Below are 20,334 nucleotides of genomic sequence, written 5' to 3'. Positions count from 1 at the left end.
GCCTCCTTGGTTTTTCTGGACCCATCGCCCCGGCCCTTACCGCGCTCCCAGCCAACACTGTTACTTGGAGACCTATAGTCTCCTCCAGCGGGGGGACTGTGTAGCAGCATCGACATCATCGCGAACCGAGCTTAGCTCACTCACTGTGTGTGAGCAATAAATCATTCTTAGTCTGGCTCTCGTGTCTCTCGGTAGTCCCTTGCCTTGCTCCGCCACAAATGAAAATTGGTTGCGAACAGCATAAGATATTATATTCGGATTCAAAATTTCGGACATTCGCACAATTCTAGTTGACGCGCTTTGTGCGCTCAATGCATCCAATCATTATAGAATGCCGCCGCCGTGGCTCTTGGCACACAAGGGCTCACTCTTTTGCCACGAAAATCATTCATGGGGACACAACAGTGATGACAGAATGTCGGACAGCCACACTGGTGGCTGTATCATCAGCGCCCTTACTGAAAAAACAAAACCTCCTCCTCAGAAGACTGGATTAGTAGAAACTGCCCTAACTAGCGTTTTTCGAATGTACCTCAAGGATTAGTCACATAACCATTTAGTCATTGATAAAGCTAATGCTACCAGATGTAAAAAAAAATTGGAAACGGTTTTAATCTCTTGTACCACACTCGACTGTTATCGCTCCGTATATTGCACGTGTGCATCACCACTCAATCCAATCGGTTGGGGACAATGGAGTTGACACTTGGACCCCCTCTTTCTTCTGTACGGTTTCTACTCCAAGAGTTCCGTGGCTGTGAAGCTACAGGATCGTGCTCTAGCTGAGCACTTCTGTTCTGCATCAAGTTGGCAGAACAGAGGAAGCTCCTGAGTGGCTTCTCACTCCACGATGCGGCTAAGCAGTACAACATCACAATGTACGGCTTCTTGCCCGTCTGTGTCCGCTGGTGATCATGTAGGTGCCCGTTCCGGCTGGATTCTCCAGGGCTTGTATGACTTCGGTCCCGTGTGTGCCTGCTTGTGCATCTGAAACTGCAGGTGCCTGCTCTGGCTGAAGTCAGCAGGGTAGACATCACACTTGTATGGCTTCTCGACAATGGCTGCCCACCCGTGATGCTGTAGCGACCTATTCCAGTTCAACTCTGCAGGGCAGGCATCGCACTTGTATGGTTTGTCACCCACGTGTGTCCAATTGTGATCCTGTAGGTGCCTGCTCCGGATCAACTCTGCGATGCAAACATCACACTCTTGCCTGTGTCTGTCCGCTTGTGATGATGTATTTACACGATCCAGCTGGACTCTGCAGGGCAGGCATTGCAGTTGTACAGGTTCACGGTCATGTGCGTCCTCTTGTGGTCCCGTAGATGCGTGCTCCGGCTGAACTCCGCAGGACAGAGGTCACACTTGTATGGCTTCTCGCCCGTGTGTGTACGCTTGTGAAGCTGTAGGTTTCCACTCTGGCTGAACCCTGCAGGGCAGATATCACACTTGTATGGCTTCTCGCCTGTGTGTGTTCTCTTGTGACGCTGTAGGTCCGAGCTCTGGATGAACACTGCAGGGCAGATATCGCACTTGTACGGCCTCTCGCCCATGTGTTTCTTCTTGTGACGCTGCAGGTTTGCATTCACAATGAACTCTGCAGGACAGAGATTGCACTTGTATGGTTTCTCGCCTATGTGTGTCTTCTTGTGACGTTGCAGATCTGAGCTCTGGATGAACTCTTCAGGACATATATGGCACTTGTATGGCCTCTCATCCACGTGTTTCTTCATGTGATGCTTCAGTTGCGTGCGCTGGATGAACCCCGCAGGACAGAGGTCACACTTGTATGGCTTCTCGCCTGTGTGTGTCCGCTTGTGAAGCTGTAGGTGCCCACTCTGGCAGAACTGTGCAGGGCATACATCGCACTTGTATGGCTTTTCACCGGTGTGTGTCCTCTTGTGACGCAGCACGTCCGCACCTCGGGTGAACTCTGCAGGACAGAGATCACACTTGTATGGCTTCTCGCCCGTGTGTGTCCGCTTGTGACGCTGTAGCTGGCCACTCTGGCTGAACTCTGCAGGGCAGATATTGCACTTGTATGGCTTCTCACCTGTGTGCGTCCTCTTGTGACGTTGCATATCCGCACTACGGGTCAATTCTGCAGGACAGAGATCACACTTGTATGGCCTCTCGCCTGTGTGTGCCCGCTTGTGACGCCGTAGGTGTACACTCTGGCGGAATACCGCAGGGCAGATATCGCACTTGTATGGCTTCTGACCCGTGTGCGTCCTCTTGTGACGCTTCACGTCTGTGCTCCGGGTGAACTGTGCAGGACACAGGTCACACTTGTATGGCCTCTCACCTGCGTGCATCTTCTTGTGACACTGCAGCTCCAGGCTACAGATGAACGCAGCAGGACAGAGATTACACTTGCATGACTTCTGGTCCGTAGGCTTTGACACATGGTTCTCGTGACTGACAGACTGTGAGAATGCAGAGGGAAAGATGTCGCACTCAAAGCTATCCTCTCTCATCCGAGCATCCGAAGAAGGAGAAGCTGGACACTTTTCAGACTCGTGGCGACGCTCAGCAAACATGTGGCAGTTCATGCTGGCTTTCGATGTGCATGCACATGGCACTGGTCTGCACTGGTCTGGAGGTTGTTCTGTGGGTCGGCCCCCTGTAGTGACTACTAGCGTGCTGTCGAATTGCGGCTCAACTTTTAATGTGCTGATCTTGAGCTGTGCATTTGAAAAACTGCAAGCTGAAGATGCTTGATCACAGGTGCCTCTGGCTGGGCTGGTATGGAGCATACCAGTGCTTTCTCTTGCTCCTGAAATTCCAGAAACCTGACAATAAGAGAGCGTACCAGTCCAGGCGCATCTCTGATTCATCATTTTTAAGGACCTATATGGCACCATGTTCAATGTGCTGCGTGTTCGTGTCCAACTGCGCAAACTGTCCCCATTTTGCACAATAGACGATTTCAGAAAATGCGTCAGCGGCCCGCGCGGCGGCGCACAGTCGCTGTCTGCGCGCTGCATTGTGGGAGAATCAATCCGGCTGGAGGGAAGGTTGGTTTCGGTTTCTGTCCTGGATGCCGCCATGTACTGCGCAGGCTAACTTCCCACACGGATAACCGCCCTGACAGCCGTCTTTGGCTGGACTGTATAAACCTCTACCCGAGAAACGTCATCATGACGTTGATAGACAGACCGAAACCGAAACAGCTCGGAAGGGGAGAGCTGGGTTTCACGAATTTGCAATTGTTTGCTGCCTCCTATTGAAAGAAAAGTAGGACCGAGGGTCGCGTCCCTTTCAGAGACCATCGTAATCCCCTCAAGACCGTGGCTTTCGGGCGCGACCTTGTTCGCCACTAGATCTGAACGTAGTTCAACTCTACCAAACTCGCGGCGCTGTCGGACACTATGACGTCATTTGTTTACATACAGGTAGAGGTCTATTCCTTCACATGGAGTAAGTATACATGTTCAATACTTGATAGGTAATAAATTAATAGTGGCTGCTGTGCAGCGCCGCACTCAACACTCGTACCGTGGAAGCACATGGCACTCCGTTCAGTGCCTGTGCTTGTTTCGGAAGTGCGTAGCGGTCTGTCGGATGGCCCAGCGATGACCTGAACGTTGGTGTTTATTGGAGAGTTCTTGCTATACCAACGGCGTCGGACTTCCTACAAACTTCCTATTTCTTATGTACCGAATTTAACGCGACGAAGCCACATACAGTCTTTGTTTATTGGAAGCGTAACGATTCACGAAGAGAGCTCTAAAAGAAAACTGGAGACTATTTATACGCTATTGAGTTAGAAACTGGTGCTACTTTCTGTGTAGCACCTCTTCGTAACTCAAACAGCAGAAATGTAGCGCTCGTTTTGCTTTTATCGCTGTTTTTGGAAGGCGCAGTGTTTCCAGTAACGAAGACACCGTCTATGTCGCAAAGCTGAATTGTACTGAACTGTTATATAAGGATACCATGTAAGGATACAAGGGGAAACCTCCTGCAACCGTTGCTATCCCTTTGCGTTCTTGTTGCTCATGCATGGCTGGTTTCCTCTTACATTTCATGTGGAACAAAAAGAAATAAAGAAAAAGTCATTCTGTTTGGCCTAGTGGTAACATGTTGCGTTCTGAAGCATAGGTTCGCGAGTTCCAATCCTGGCGTGAGAATTTTTACGAATTTTTGCTGTGGCATTTTTTAAAATGTAATTATTTCCTGAGTGTTGGATTTCAATACTGCTTTACACTCAGGACCTGCAAAGCTCTAATGAATAATGTGCAGACTCTCAAAGCCAATCGTACAAAGGACTCCTAGGCACTGCAGTGTCTATCTTGTGCAATTCAGAAGTATAGTTATCCCATTCTATACGTTATTTCAGACCACTTCGCCCACATTCCCAGGGCATCCCAAAGGGTCCATGGACGAAGCAAATGAAGAACTTCCCGGAAGGATTTTGCGAAGCATCCATATCCGATTATCAACATGAAAGCGGCGCCCAAAAGCACTACTCTCAAGGATATACAATGTTTAAAGGGGACAAAGGTGAAGAATGTTCTACTCCATTACTCATCTGATACGTGGGTCAAAGCATCAGTAGAGGCATCGTTCACCCTGCGAAAAGAATACAGTGTGTTGTGAGCCCCACAGGCAAGATAAAAGGTGGTTGGTGTGGGTGCCCCGCCGGTCAGGGAGGGGTGTGCAAGCATGATTGTGCCGTCGCCTGGTTCGTACTACACGTCATTCGTCCTGGCATTTCCTACATCCCTGGCAGCTTGTCGTGCACTCAAACCACAGCAGTGGGGGCATCAGTGTGCTAAGGGTGGTCTTAACTGCCATGAGTTTGCACAACTTAAATTCATCAGGCATACACCCGGAAACTGTGACCGCTCTCCACGCAAGACAAAATTAAAAGCTAAAGTGAGACCATCAGAAAGTGCTTTGAGAACTCTTGCTGAAAGTATGACTAGTCAGGGAGAGACATTGATGCACAGCAGGATATTACGTGAACGCAATTTCCAGCCGCTTCCAAAGAAACAGCCCGCATCCGAAAGGCAAACCCACAGTCAAAACCCAGTGAGCCTTCCTCTCAGAGTCATGTGGGAAGAGGAAAGTCGAAAGTTCCCGAAGCATCATCAGCTCAGCTTGCAAAATGCACAGGAGCTGGAGAAACAGACGCGCGGGCAAAGCTCTGTCAAGCTATGGGCGTCCGAGAGGGCTACCGGGATTACTGCTTCTCACTTTGGAGATATCGTAAGAAGGAGAGCTCCGCTTACAGAAAGCCTCGTTGAATCTGTCTTTTCCAAACGGTGTCATCCGACAAAATATATGAAGATTGGACAAGAAAACGAGAAGTTGGCGTTGGTCAGATACGAAGCTGACAAAAATGTGCAAGTTTTTCCAGTGGGGCGTTGTGTAAACCCTGGTGTTGCGGACCTTGGTGCGTCACCTGATGGCCTTGTTTATGATCAGTAGGACCCGGAAATTTAAGCACTAAAAACGACGGAAATAGGCAGGCATTTAGGCCTCAAAAAAGGCCAAAACAGGCAATAAAAAGCAAAAATGGGCAGGTTCATCTGGTACGCTCTTTGGCTTTCTTGGTGTTTCAGAATGTCCCACCAAGGAAAACTTGCTCGTTTATAGGCCACAGTACCATATCAGCCTTGATGTCTGGTACGTACCAGGTACGTACCAGACACACGTACAGGTACGTACGTACCTAAGATTGGCCAGTTTCTGGTTTGAGAAATCCATGCACTACAGGTTCATATCGGCCATGGAGTTTCCATTCCTACAGAAACATGGAACTCCCTCCTGACCTCTGCAACGGACAGCAAGTTCATACGAAATGTATGTTCTGCTATGTGGGGTGAAGATGTCCTCTGTGAAAGGAGTGTGAAGGGCCAAAGATGCAACACCAAGCATGATGAACATTCAAAGCCACCACTGACACCACAGAAGCTAGCAGCAGCACGTGATATGTACTTTGTTGTGCATAATTCCTCTTGGTGCTATATGTATTGATAGGAAATGTATTGAATTGCCTGATTCCTGACTGTTCCATGATTGCTTAGTATTTGATGTGTATACTTTCCAGGTGCATACCATGAATATGTATGGCAGGCCAATGCCAGGCGGGATGTCAAGACCACTCCGTTCAGCGACGCAGTATTTAATAGAATCGTCGGAGACAAGAGTCAGTATCTTTGTAAAAAAAATCTGTCTAGTATTTCTGAATGTTGGGTGCGCATTAAATGATATACTGTGGAAACTACTGTGGTTTTACATTATGGCACCTGTGACAGCACAATTGCATTATTAATCTCCAGCATATGTACAGCAAAATGCAGCAATCATTGCTGTTTGCAACACATTTTCAGCACAGTACAGCAGAACAGCTGTATAGTGCAGAAGTGCAGCAAAATACAACAGGATATGAGTAAACAGAATTACAGCACAATGCAGCAGGAATACTACTTGCGGCAGATGTGCAGCAAAATACAGCAGGATGGCTGTAGAAAGCAGAATTACAGCAGAGCACAGCAGGAACACTACTTGCAGCAGAAGTGCAGCAAAATACAGCAGGATCGCTATTGAAAGCAGAATTACAGCACAGTGCAGCAGGGACACATTTGCAGCAGAATTAATGCTAAACACTGCAGGTCTGCTGTACACAGCAGAGCGTCTGAATTTCCGGCATTCTTGCTGTATCCTGCTGTGTTAAGTTTCATCATTTTTACACAGAATTTCAGTTCATATTTTTGACAGGGACATAAATGCTGAGGCTGCAGGGAAGCACGCTATATCTTTGGATCAAATGTACGCAAAAAAAGGAACAACACGCAACATGCAGTTACAAAAAGCGAAGTGCAGCACTCAACACGAGCCTGAAAGCCGCACTCGCACTTACATCTCTAAAAAGGGCTCTTATGGCGTCTAAAAATGTTTGAAAAAAGCCACAATGCAATGTAGAGTCGATAAAAAGGCAGGCAACCCCGAAAATGTCGTATTTAGGCGCTCCTGGGCATTTATAGGCACATGCCTAAAAATTCGGGCCCTATAATGATCAGTCTATCATGGAGTATGGATTGGTTGAAGTCAAAACGCTTGCAAAAGCTAAGGAACAAAACATCGACACCAGTGCTGCAATTTTGAGCAAACTGGCTCCGTTCCTGAAGTGTGGAAAGCTCAAGGAAACGCATAAACACTACTATCAGATACAGGGGCAGATGGCTTTAACCGGTCTGTTGTGGTGCGACTAGGTATCTGACAGTGGTTCGGGCGAGCCACTTGTGGACAGAATTTACTTTGATCAGCATCTCTGGACAGATGTTTTGCTTCCTACATTGCTGAGCTTTTATCAGGTTGCTGATGTGATGAAGAACGTTTCATATGTGTAGATATGTATGCATGTATGTAAATTAATTTTGTGTAAATAATAGGCACATCATATGCAGAGTACGGAAGGATAATTCTTGTAACTATGTACATATCTCGATGCAGTTCAATGGGCTACTCTCTAAATCTGGTGACGCCTTTTCAGCGTTAAAAAAAAACAGTCCTTTTTTGACACTAAAGTATTTGGTTAATAGTAAAAACATGGTTGTAACTAACAGTTATTTTCTTAAGTGAAATTAAAGAACACACTTCAAAGACGTCACTGACAAATTTGTAAAGTATACTGAATACCGCAGGTTATAGTGGTTTATTCGAGCTGTTCAAAGAAAGAGCCCACGCTGACTGCTGAATTTCGGGGGTTTGTTTCGGAGTTTGATTATTCAAAGTGTAAATAAGATAGAGCCGAAATGTTTCGGGTACGTTTGCTCCGTAGGGTAGCCTTTCCAGTAACATAAGTTCGGAATCATTTGGAGGAACCGACATTCAGTGGAGAGAAACAGTCTTTGGCGCAAAAATAAGTGCCTTTTGTTAACGCTGAAAAGGCGTCACGTAGTGATTTTAAGCGTCACCAGATTTAGTGTGTAGGAATCATATGCTAAATCGTGACAAAGTAACAGAGCTCCCAACATGTAAAACACACAATCTGCAGGTGCTTTTTCAGCATTAAAGGTGAATGCGCTGCAAGTACTGTTCAACTTTACAGAAACAGATGGATCTTGTTTCGTACGCGGAACATTGCAAACACGCGTAATCTTCCACAGGTGCTGCGCACAGAGTGGCAGCCCCTCAAGCTATTTCCTTGTCAGCAGTGGTTCATCTAAGAAGTTGCACAACAATGCACAAGTCTTCCAAACAAAATTGAGCGACCCCGACATTGAGTCACAAAAAAACGTACTTCAAAATTCGAAACGTTTTCACATTCCGAATAACACGTTCTACATGAATGCGAACTCTAGCCATCCTTCGTGTTGTTGTTGTTTCATCTTCCAGGGTCAGCTGTGGAGCACCATTTAAGAATGGGGGAATATTTAAGCCAACACTCAGTGCAGCAAGGTCCTCAACAATAAGAAATCCCCGGTCCGCCATAACACTGTCGCCTGGTTCAAGTAATTGATACAGTCCACTCTGTTTAACCAGAGCCTTATCTGAGATCCTCCCAGGTGCCAAGTCACTTACAAATGTAACAAACCCATTTGTAGCAATACCGATGAGACCTTTTGCTGTGTCATGCGACTTTTATGACGAGTAGGTATCACTCTGAACTCGCAGGTCACTCGGGGTCTCAATGAAGAGTTCTGTGCAGTCCAAGATGACTCTAGTTGTTGGGTATGATTCCTCGAATACTTCCGGCATAAAGTCATTCACGGTCTCTCTGGAAGGCCATATCGCTGTCCGTTCCAAGTAGTTGCTCAAGAATTCAGTCCAAAATGAGCACAGTTCACTCACGTACTCTAAACTGATATCGTATCTAAATGACAGGTCCCTTTCCAGTAGTCCCACCCTGAGTCTGACGAGAACAATGATGATGAGCTGCTGCTCCTCCGCAGAAAAAACCCGATTCCTACCTCTGTTTGATGGACTCTCGGTGCAAGCGTTCTCGTAGTCTTCACAGCCTGCCTCAACAAAGCTGCAAAACCTTTTGAAGCGCTCCAGACTATTAAACCCAGTGTAAAAATGAAGCTGTTCATCGTCGGAGAGAACGCGGGCGGGGGGGTGCACCTGGTACAGAGCTCTTGAATGGAACTGCTCCGTTCCGGTTTCATCTCCAAGTCACAAACATAAGACTCCAACTCCTGGCGTTCCTTGGAGAACTTTTCACCAGCTGTGGCCAGTGTTGCATGAAGCTTTTCCAGTTCATGGCTTTGTAGTTCAACGGCTGCTTCGAGTTCAGTGATACGGCACTCAAGCTGCTGGTTCCTCTGATGCAGGTCGTCATTTACCTGTGGCAACCCTACATTCACGTTCTGCAGCGCTGCATTCTTTTCATGAAGGCTCGAAACTGCTTCTCGTAGCCGTGAACATTCTTGAGTGAGCTTTGCATTTACATCTTCAAGCTGCCTGGGCTTGGTAGCATTTGTTGCATTCGAATGTACTGTATTCGAATGTTGCTGTAGGTGCTGGAATCAGATTTGTAATTATTTTCGCTTCTGCAAGTAGAGGTAGGAAATAACCGAGCATAGAAATGCTCTTACCGTGATCGTATCCCCATCCCAGTCCCATCTTAGCTCACACTGGGATATGTACCCACTTCTGGGCACAGCTCCAATGTGCAGCTGACATCTTCAAAGGACGTTTCCACGGTAACCTCCACAGCGGTGTCTAGCATGGCTGAATGGTTGCCATGAATAGAGATAAAGAAATATCAAACTTTTTGTCCCGTTGACGGACATGGTATATAGTTCCCATACCTGATTGGATGAAAGTCCCAGGCGTCAAGTAGCGTGGCAACTTGTCCATGTACCCCTTTCTTCCCGAAGTGTTGAAGTGTGCGCCGCAGATCCTTTGTTTGGGTTTAGGCTCCCATGACCCCGGTAGCACAGTGTTCTAGATAAGGGCTTGTACCCAGAGCTTGCGCAGGGGATCCGTCTTGGGAAAGTAGTGCCACGACAGTTTTTTGTTGTACCCAGTACGATGATTGCAGCTGGGTACAACGCAAGGGCTCGTCCCTCGCAAAGGGATCGATGTCATCTCTGAGGGGAACGAAAAATAATTTTTTTAAAAAACTGTTCAAGTGGGCACAACACGCGCCGAGGAATACTTCTTCGTACAGCGACAGACAAAAAAAGGGAATAATAAAATCGAAAGAAGTCGTGATAGGTGGTCTTCGAAGTACTGAGTACGTCACTTGTTCGCCTTTCGAATCGAGTCAGGACAACCGCAAACAAGTCAAACTATCCTAAGCCAATCTTCCCGTTTGTCAACTTCGTGTCGACATTACGAGCCACGGATTGCAAATGCAAAGAGCGAGGCATGCAACCCACAAATTATTTGTGGCGAGCTTATCGTCAGGCTTAGCTTCCTCTGTCGACTCCCCTTTAGCTAACAGTCGGAGACAAAATTTCCAGTAGTCACACACACGTACCATCACGATAGAGGAACGAGCACCATTCACCTACCTTCGATCAGCTGTTTTCGTCCAGTACGTCCGGTAGATGAAGCAAATCAAAGAAAGCTCAGACCGAGCGAAGAAAACACACCTGCCAAGGCGAAGCGAAAACCAAAACAGCCGCTCGTTCGCCCAGAGTGCATCTCCCATGATGCGCTGCGAGGCTGCGCACACCATGCCACTACGCGGCGTCATCCAGCATTTGCTGAGATGGACGGTGTTGGACCTTCAGATGGAAGCCCCCTACCCCCACCCCATCCCCCAACGGAGTTAAATTTGGGACGGTCACGGCCTTTTTTCTTTTCTTTTTCTGTACGACTATTTTTATATATTTAAGCTATGCTTATTGTTTTCTCAAGTCTCTGGCATCTGTACTCAGTGTTGTGTAATTTTCCGTAAACCTTCGTACTGTTTTGAATACATCAAAGCTGTACTATAACGCATATGTGCTAGGTGCTGGCACACAAGTGTGATTGGATAGTAAGGATCGTAGTACGGGCAACATGCACAGAGATGGAATGATGAAACCGGGGTTGCCAGCCACGACTCTTGAACGCTAGTCAATTTCCAACTGAAGCAGTGATGAAATGATCATGGAGAGATTATTACGTACAATCAAAGCTCGCTCGTGAGGTTGGCTTCTTCACAGACTGTCACCCTCCTGTACTAACGAATGAAAAATATTCTATGGCATGTTTTCAGATTAACGTTTTGCGTTTGCACACTGTTCTAGCTAATAAAAGTGGCACTCGCTTCGCTCATTTTTAGCCCATTCTTTAAATCGCTCACCAGATAATTTGTTATCAACTTTTGCGTGAATTTATTAATGAATTAATTGTGTATCACATGTCGCACGATATAGGCACACATCTATGCACTGCATAATTGTTCAGAAACTTCCCTTCAGGTTTCAAGATTGCGCTATATCTCATGCACAATTAATTAATTAATTGTGCATCAGATGTAGCACAATATAGGCATACATCTATGCACTGCATAATTGTTCAGAAACTTCCCTTCGGGTTTCAGGATTGCACTTTATCAGATGCACAATTAATTAATTGTGCATTAGATATAGTGCAATCCTGAAAGCCGAAGGGAAAGGGATGAAAGCTGAGTTGTTTTTGTAAACAAACCTTGACCACACATAATCACTCACTCCTATGTACTTTTGCAATACGGTTGCGCTCGATTATGTAGAGCGTGCTGGTTAGGGCTGAACATTGTGGGAGCATGCGCGAGTGGGAAAGCACACCGTGCACCATTTTGTACTTGATTCCTTAGGTTGCATCTACCGTTCCTTGTTTTCTCACTTAGAAACATCATCATAATGTAGTCGTTTACGCAGTGATGGCCACTAACTACTTCTACAGTAGTTTAGTTATAACTACTAACTCCTTTGCAATGGAGTAGTTTAACTAGTAGTTCAACTACTTTTCAGGGGACAGTTAAAACTACTTCCTTAACTAAGTTGTAATTTATTTTAAGTACATCTCTAACTACTCAACGTGGTCCATCAACACCAATTCCATTCTATAGTGTTCTTGGACACATAAATGTGGACCACAAGGAGCATTAAAAGTGAAGATTTAGTACACATGCATGGCACAATTGCTCTGCACCTCCGTTCTCATCAAACAAGTGGCTCAAGATAAAAGTTGGAAGCACAATCGTGCTGTAAAGCTTGCAGCAAAATCATAAGCAGTTTGTGCCTGCAGTAACCTAACTAGTGTAGTTTACTACTCGAAATAGTAGCTTAACTAGTAGTTGCCACTACATTTCTGCAAGTAGTTGATAACTGGTTTTTAACTACAATCAGTTTGTTTAACTACATGTAGTTAACTACTGGCCATCAGCGCGTTTATGCAGCCAAACTGTGCAAAAGTTGCCGTAATCCATAACTGGATTTGGTGGAGCGAGCCATCACGGCTAAAGGCTACACCAGACCAATGGCCAGATGCCATGCCCGACCAATTGCCACCCATGAAAATCGTAACGCCCATGACAAGTGCCGACATATCAGTACTTCAAGTGACACGCCTGCATCCTGTTACGTGTACAGAAGCTGGGTTGCGGAATGGGATCACCCATTCCAATTCCATTCCGAGGAATGAAGATCTGGGTAATTCCATTCCTTTCAATTCCTCGGAACAAAAAGGTATGGCGAATTCCCACTCCTGGAAGGGCTTGGCAACCCCATTCCATACATTAAATTCTACGATAAAAGAATTAGGACCAGTAACCGTACTAGCTAGCCCAGCAGTGCTATAGAGGAGACTGGCATTACGCAGCACGGGAAAAGCGCAAAGACAAGGTTATTTCGCCCTCCTCCAATCCTCCTCTTCTTCATTGGCATCATCATTACAGGAGTTTTCCACTAAAGTAACTGGTGCAAGTGATGTGGGGTTGCGGGCCTCACACTAATGAAGCCAAAATCTCCATTTTATTTTTTCATAAAACTAAACCAAGCCATCGCCCTTGACCGTGTGGCACCCACAGCATTGCATTCCAATTCCATTCCGCCTGCGAAAAAATGCCCAATTCCATTCCCATTCCATTCCAAGGACAGTTTCAGCCATTCCATTCCAATACCATTCCGGGCTCTGATAAATCTGGAATGATTCCGGAATCATTCCAATCCCGGAGTGGCAACTCCACAACCCTGATCGAAAGGCTCCCCCAGTAGCATAAATCATTTTCCTCGAACAACAGCGTGGATCGTTCAGTTTGTAAAGAAGGTAAGAGGGCTGCAAAAGCAAACGGAGCCCCATCGAGCAACGGAAGTCATGTCAGCTGAACGTTACTGGATCGGACAAGTACAACATTTGGGCTTCATGTATGAGATTCGTGCTCTAAAAAAAACAAGCAGATTCCCCAAACTTCGAAGATACATGATGTTACACCATTCCTCGACTTAGATGGAAGGAATTGTGCGAGCTAGAGGACAGTTGACAGGAAGCCCGTCAGTGTTCTTTCAACGTACGCCCCATAGCAATTCCTGCACGCTCGCACTACAGTGAGTGAGCTCTCGATTATACAGTCACATCATCAGGTACTTCACTCTGAGGTGCATGACACTTTAGCACAGGTTAGAGACGTCATGTAACAACGGGCCCGTTTCTGCCATTTTGGTGGACATTCTTTTCACCAAAGTATTTTGTGAGCTCGGGGTCAACACTGCTTCTTCCAGTAAATGTACTCCCAACTTTCATAATTATGTTCATTAACGGATAGAAATATGTGCAGCTTCTAAAAAAATTCGCGGGAAATTCACAATGTAAATGCAGGACTGAGGAGATGCGCACAAAGTGGGCAGCGTGAAACATGTTCACTCTCATGTTAATGTTAACTCTCATGTCAACAGTTCATCTCACTAATGCAGCCAACAAAATACGTACAACGCAGAGGTACCCCTCTCTCACGATACTTTGTGCTGGGTGAAAAGTTCGGAGTAGAACATCATTGAACAAGCACAACACCACAAGGTAGCTCACCATGAGGTATTTGAATTGAGCATTTTTTGATTATTCGAATTCAATTTGCCATCTGAAGAAATTATTTGGGTTCAATTCACACTGCAACTATTTGCGATGGAAGTTTTGCTATTTGCGCAGCTTTATTACTGGATGAAAATATTTGGAAGTTATTCGAATTCTTCGTTTTCAATATTTGTGTTCAACTTGCAGTGAGTTTCAAATGTTCAAAAACAATTCACGGTCAAAATTTTGGCACTCGCACACCCCTCAAAAGTAGGTACGCTAAGAGCAAAAAGAGTATGAAAAACCAGGCATTCCATCCAAAATACTCTCCGAAATATTGGAAGCCGAAATACATTGGCTCTATGGGGGCGTTTGACTGTGCCAAGAGCTATATCCAAAAAAATTGGAAAGTCTAAATTCTTGGTCTCTGAAATATGAGTCAGCGACTCTAATATTCCTGTGGCAAAAGCAATCTTCAATAACCACTGAAGCCAACGGCCATAGAAAATATGTGCAGGGCCACCAACTGTGTAACCATATAATGTGCCAACTTCTCAAACAGCACTGAATTCAATTCACCCCAGCATGCTAAAAGGTCTCCAACAACACACTTTTAGATCCATTTCATGTGCGCAACATGGGTGAAGTGACACAAAAATGCCTCCAAAGTGTACGTCCTGAGGATGTCCAGAGTGATAAAAACGACCAGTAATGGGGACGTTCGTTGGCATTTCATGGTTCTGCATTGAGCCTTTTGGAGCTGCTTTGTATGCGAGAAAACTAAATTGTCATCACGAAGGGGTTCATTATTTCATTCCCCACATCACCACCAGCAAATCCTGCATCAATGCAAAGTTGGACCAGGAATCTGCAAAATCCGAATCTTCCACAGAGGACAGTACATGCCGGAAAACTGGCACATGCCAAAGAGAAACCCGAAACAGCATTTCTGTTGAATCCTTCTTTTCGTCCACGTGTTGCCGTCCAGTTTGATGTTGACAAAATTCCCTCAACCATTTTGTATTTACCTTCGGATGTTGAGTCACAGCTGTGTCCCATCTGGTCCTGCTCTGCTAAGATTGGAACATTGTAAGGCTCTGTCTTCACTTCTATGATTGGACGTTCGTTCGAAGAGTCTTCTCGAGGTTCTTCTTTGATGCGACCCGTCCCAGGCATCAATCCTGAAGTGAAACAAAAAAAGGGGAGAGAAATAAAGACACATTAGAAAGCTTCAAGTCATGTGATGGCCACTGGACTGAACTTATGAACTAATAAACAAGGGAAGGGTGCAGGCTAGCTGGTATAGATCCACGAAGAAGACAGAGAGAGACAGACACAGAAGACGACACATGTAAGTTCTCAGACACACGGCAATAATTTATTGGTTCATCTCAACTTAAAAGCTGAAAATCTTCAAAGGGGTGCGAGAGGCATAAAAGACACATTATACTAACTACGTTTCCCCTAGTGGCGATCTGCCTCCCAGGTTATCAGGAAGAAAAACAGGTGAAGCATTTTTGAAGCATTTTTCCACCGTCAAGGTGTAGGGTTGAGATGGTGGGAGTTAGAGCCCTGCACCATCGGCGGATGGAAATGGATATCCGCGGATATCCGCAAGACACTTGCGGATTCGGATGAAAATTCAGCACTTCCTGCGGTGTGCGGATCGGATGCGGATATACCGCGTGCTGTAATTCTTCAACCAGCAATTTATCTGTATTGCGCGCCGACAGTGAGCGCATGCTCGGGTTCACCTTTGACCATGCACGGCCAAGACGGTTGAGGGGGCATTCTGGCGTCCACGCGAGCAACGGTGGGGTAGCCTTCTACGCCTTGCAGAAGTCTCTCCATATTGCGTTTGTTGAAAGGTTTACCTTCGCTTGTCGTCATGACTCCTTCCGTGACAGCATGGAGGCATCCGAAATAATACAAACATATGCTTCCTGCAGTCTTTACGCGCCCTATGAAACGTGCGGCTTTTGCGGATCGAATGCAGATGGTGCGTTCTACTCAGCGGATCGGATGTGGATGTAAACTGTTGTGTACGCTGCGGATGCGGATCGGACGCGGATAACGTGTGTGCGGATGCGGGTCGGATGCGGATGCAAAAAATCTCATCCGGGCAGGGCTCTAGTGGGAGTGCTCCCGTCCCGGTATTTACGGTAAACGAAAACATATGCGGTCTGTGATCCACAGGCCAAAATATGCATGTGTGTAAAGTGGCCTCTTCGCAGCCACAAGTCCGGTAGTGGACTGCTGTCGGGACATGTCTCCCATTACGTCCACTTAAAAGAGGGACCCAAGTAAAAAGGGTACCGACGGGATGGTTGGGAGGTCGGTCCTTATTGCTCTTACACCTTCGGGCAGGGAAGGGTAACAGAAACAGTATATTACCGAAATTGGAGATGGTAACGATAACGGAAACGCATACCATGGTCCTCCATTACCGGAAACAGAAACAGAAACGAAAATTATCGTCCGGTATTGAATTCGGGTAATGGCTATTCCTGTTGTGCAATGGCATTTGCGTGACTTTTAATTTTTGTTTTTGTTTTTTGATGTCTCCATTCCCTGTAATGCACTACATAGCACACGAGAGCATGGAAAGAAGGCACAATATTGGATCTCGAGGGTGCATCTCTTGTTTACCCCGTCCCAGTCCTCGTAACTCCATGGCATCCACACATGACTATACTCCACGAGGATGAGAACCTACGGTCTTTAGTAGGGGTGTGCGAATATTCGAGTTCTCGAATTCGAATCGAATATCAAACGCTCGAACTGTTCGATTGGCGAATCGAATATCCAATAAATTGCTTTTTCGAATATTCGACTATTCCACGAAAAAAAAAAACTATTCCTTGTAAAACGACTATTCCTCGTAAAAGGACACAACCCGAAAGTGGGCTTCACCTGATGCTTCTGTGCATGAGGTGAAGCCTGCTTTACGAAATTGCCCTGGCTGCAGGACCAACACAGGCGGGACAGTGTTTAGTTTAAGATAACGTTATCCAAACTTAGTTTTGTATACGTCATCTGTGGAAAGGGTGCCGCCCCTCCCATATGCAGTTTAGCGGTGCCGACGGGGGACTTTGATTTGATGTCTGCGAGGTTGCCTTTAAAAAGTTAGGGCTCTTGAATAATGACTACAGCCCACGAACAAGAAGGGTGTCTTAAAGGTGTCCTTTATGTCCAAAATGTCAGCAGCGCAACTTCCTCGGGCGAGAGCAAAGGAACTAAAGGGTGTTCACTGCAAAGCTGACGCACAATGCAAATTCGTTTGTTTCAGAAATGGCCTGTAGTTGTCTGAAACAATTACAGCCTCATCCGTATAACAGGTCACTGCCGGACATAAAATTTTGAAATGAAGGTAACCACTCCAGTAAGTGTAGGCTCACCTGAAAAGCAGGAAGCATTCTCATGTAAAATTAAAGAGTAGGGGTTTTTAGCAGAAGAATTGCACGTCTCTCTTGTGACAGTTAACGCCAGAAAAATTACACTAAAGGCATGGGCTACAAAATGGAAACTTTTAGTGGGAAAGTCACATATTGTAAATTTTGCACGAATATTCGATATTTGATTCGGTATTCGGAATTTCTTCTCCCATTCGATTCGATATTCGATTCGACTCAAAAAATTCGGATTCGCACACCCGTAGTTTTTAGTTACTTATTTTGCACTTTTTTTTCTTTTTTCACTGTGGCCATGGCAGTATTATTTACAGGTGAGAGCATCCGCTTATGAATGCGACATTGGATGAAGGTTACGCCCATCTTGAGCTGCTGGACTCCGAATGACCAAAGACCTGTTCCTATATTATTTATTTTAAAACTTGCAAGATGTGCGCATCCCAACGATACAAAATTACTTGCGTAGTGTGTACGCGTGACACCAAAGCAGCACTTAGGCAAAACAGGGTGGTGACAGAGCCGGATGGGCTGTCCTCCCGCAGCTCTATAATAGCCGTTCCTTTACCGGAAACAGTAACGGAAATGAAATTGGAAGGCCGGTATCAGAAACGAATAACGGAAACGAAAACATTGCAGCAACGAAAATACGTCCGTTATCCTTCCCTGCCTTCGCAGCACGTGTGTGTCGTTACGGGCTGGAGGAACAAATACACTTTTCAAGACTGTATTTACGTACACGATATAACTACGTGTATTTATATTTTAAATAGTATTTCAAATACAATGTATTTAAATACTGCCCATCCCTGCATGGGAGTTGGAATCTTCAAAGGAAAGCGACGAGCCCAAAGATAGGCACAGTAAATCAGGTGAAAAACAACAGTGATTATAAAACCTAGGGGAGGACAAAGACTGGGACAGTCAGATCGAAATGTGAACCCAGAATGGACGCGCCAGGAACCAAGTCCGAAGTTATCCGCGAATCGGTGTCTCGAAATTCTGAAGTGAGGTGAGGTGAAGTGTGTTGTCGACAGTCAGCAGGAACTCGTACCCGAACACCTCGCCCAATCACGTCATCATTATGGTTGCGAAATTAGTCATTGCAGTTATGTTTGAAATCACCGCTCCCACCAGGGTTGCCGAGTTGCCACTTGGTCAAGGTCGAAATAACCTCGTATTTCACTCGGGATTACGAAACTAAAGCTAGCACCCGATCTTTTCCTTCCAGCTCCTCTTCTGGCATTTGACCCCAAAATTCATACCTATATCTACACGGTTTCCCAGAAAACGTGTCATTGAATTATAATAAAAAAACTACACCACCTAGAGTCATGCGGTCAACGGCATTTGTTGTTACTAGGTTTTTGCCACCTCCTGATGGGAATGTCGTGTAACCTAAGTTTAATTATGCAAATTTTTGCGAGCTTAACTCGGAAATTTGGCAGTAAAGGTCACTTTTTTACCCCACCAATGTGAAGAGCGTGTCTAATTTACTCAAATTAATGATAATTGACAGGGATGTTCAGGAGCTATCCCATCGGAAAAAATAGCCAAATATCATGCTCTACGGAGCACCCACAGGATAGCGCGCCATGAATTTTTCAGCACAATCTTTGTCAGTCCGACGAAAGGAGGTTGGAAACCCAGCCCACCCCGGCATTGCAGAAAGAGATAACACAAGCATGGCTGGGATAATGCTTTCCCTCTCCCAATTTCAGGAACTGTCGCTTTTTCTACTATCACTCTGTGGGCTGGCTTTGGAACCTCCTTTCGTCGGACTCAGACCGATTGTGCTAAAAAAGTCATCGTGCGTTATGCTCCGGTGCTCCGAAAAGCATGATGTTCGGCTATTTTTTCCGATGGGATAGCTCGTGAATATCACCGTCAATTATCATAAATTTGAGTGAATTCGGCACGCTCTTCATATTGGTGGGGTAAAAAAGTGACCTTTACTTGGCAAATTTCCGAGTTGAGTTCGCAAATATTTACATAATTAACCTTGGAGTACATAACATTCACATTAGAAGGTGGCAAAAACCTAATAAGAACAAATGCCGTTGAACACATGATTCTAGGTGGCGTAGATTTTCTATTATAATTCAATGACACGTTTTCTGGGACACCCTGTATAGGACATTCACCACTTGAGTATATAGTTTATACAAGGATTTTACCATCAGCATCACCTCCTGATGAAGACTCCCTGCAGTGCTGTTGCAGTATCTGGCCCTCTTCTGGTAGACATGGAATGTCGGGTGGTTCCAATTTTACTCTCACGAGCTGACCACTGAACTCTGAGGAGAGCTGCATCTCTTCAGGTTGTGAATCCGAGGGGCTGGAACATGATGATTCAAGGACACAAGTATATCTTGCCTCTTCCTTCATGGGGAGTAAACTGTTTGCTGTCCTTGTCCCATGTAAGGTAAGAGAGAGAGAGGCAGGTGGGTTTGGAAGGAAAAAAAAAAATATAGCCCCAGTTTCCATGAGTGTAATACAGAACTCGAAAATGCTGAACAGTCTACAGTCAAACCCCTTTACAACGAAACTCAGGGGACAGCAAAAAAAAAATTGCAGTAAAGGTATTTTCGTTAAAAAGGATGTCCATTATTGGACCTATAGGGCTCCAGCGGGACCGCAAAAAAATTTGCTATAGTGGTATCTTCATTAAAAAGTGTTCGCTATAAAGGAGTTTGACTGTATTGATGAAAGTGCCAACTCACTGTCTGTTGGAGGGTTGGCTGTGTCTACATGGGTTCTCTGTTAAGACAGAAGAGGTGGCAGTGAGAGGTCCTTGACGAAATCCTGGGTAGACTTTTTTCCTTCTGAAGAAAGAAATACCGTGCTTGTATTTGTATTTGAATACTTTCTTGTTTCAACACATGACATTTGGAAGATGTAAAGGGTGACGTGCAAGGAGGACGCTCCCCCCTTTCCTAGATATTCCTCACCACCGTGAAGTAATGAGCAATTTGTGCAATGGACA

At 45.6% G+C, this 20,334-nt stretch overlaps 1 protein-coding gene across 1 annotated transcript; it reads right to left on the bottom strand.

The window, feature by feature from the left end:
* Window positions 1–912: 912 nt before the first annotated feature.
* On the bottom strand, window positions 913–2,864 carry LOC135394215 (zinc finger protein 883-like). Its single transcript, XM_064624829.1, has 2 exons — window positions 1,246–2,864; window positions 913–1,171 (listed from the first exon to the last, which is right to left on the bottom strand). The coding sequence occupies exons 1-2, from the start codon at window positions 2,862–2,864 to the stop codon at window positions 913–915; spliced, it is 1,878 nt and encodes a 625-aa protein (XP_064480899.1).
* Window positions 2,865–20,334: the final 17,470 nt, after the last annotated feature.

This window comes from Ornithodoros turicata, chromosome 1 (genome assembly GCF_037126465.1).
Source record: "Ornithodoros turicata isolate Travis chromosome 1, ASM3712646v1, whole genome shotgun sequence".
NCBI classification, from domain to species: domain Eukaryota; kingdom Metazoa; phylum Arthropoda; class Arachnida; order Ixodida; family Argasidae; genus Ornithodoros; species Ornithodoros turicata.
This window is presented reverse-complemented; position numbering and strand designations above follow the sequence as displayed.

Coding starts and splice junctions, on each gene's coding strand:
- LOC135394215 (XM_064624829.1), bottom strand. CDS start 2,864: ATGGTGCCATATAGGTCCTTAAAAATGATGAATCAGAGATGCGCCTGG. Junction 1,172..1,245: donor GCAGAGTCCAGCTGGATCGT/GTAAATACATCA, acceptor GATCCGGAGCAG/GCACCTACAGGATCACAATT.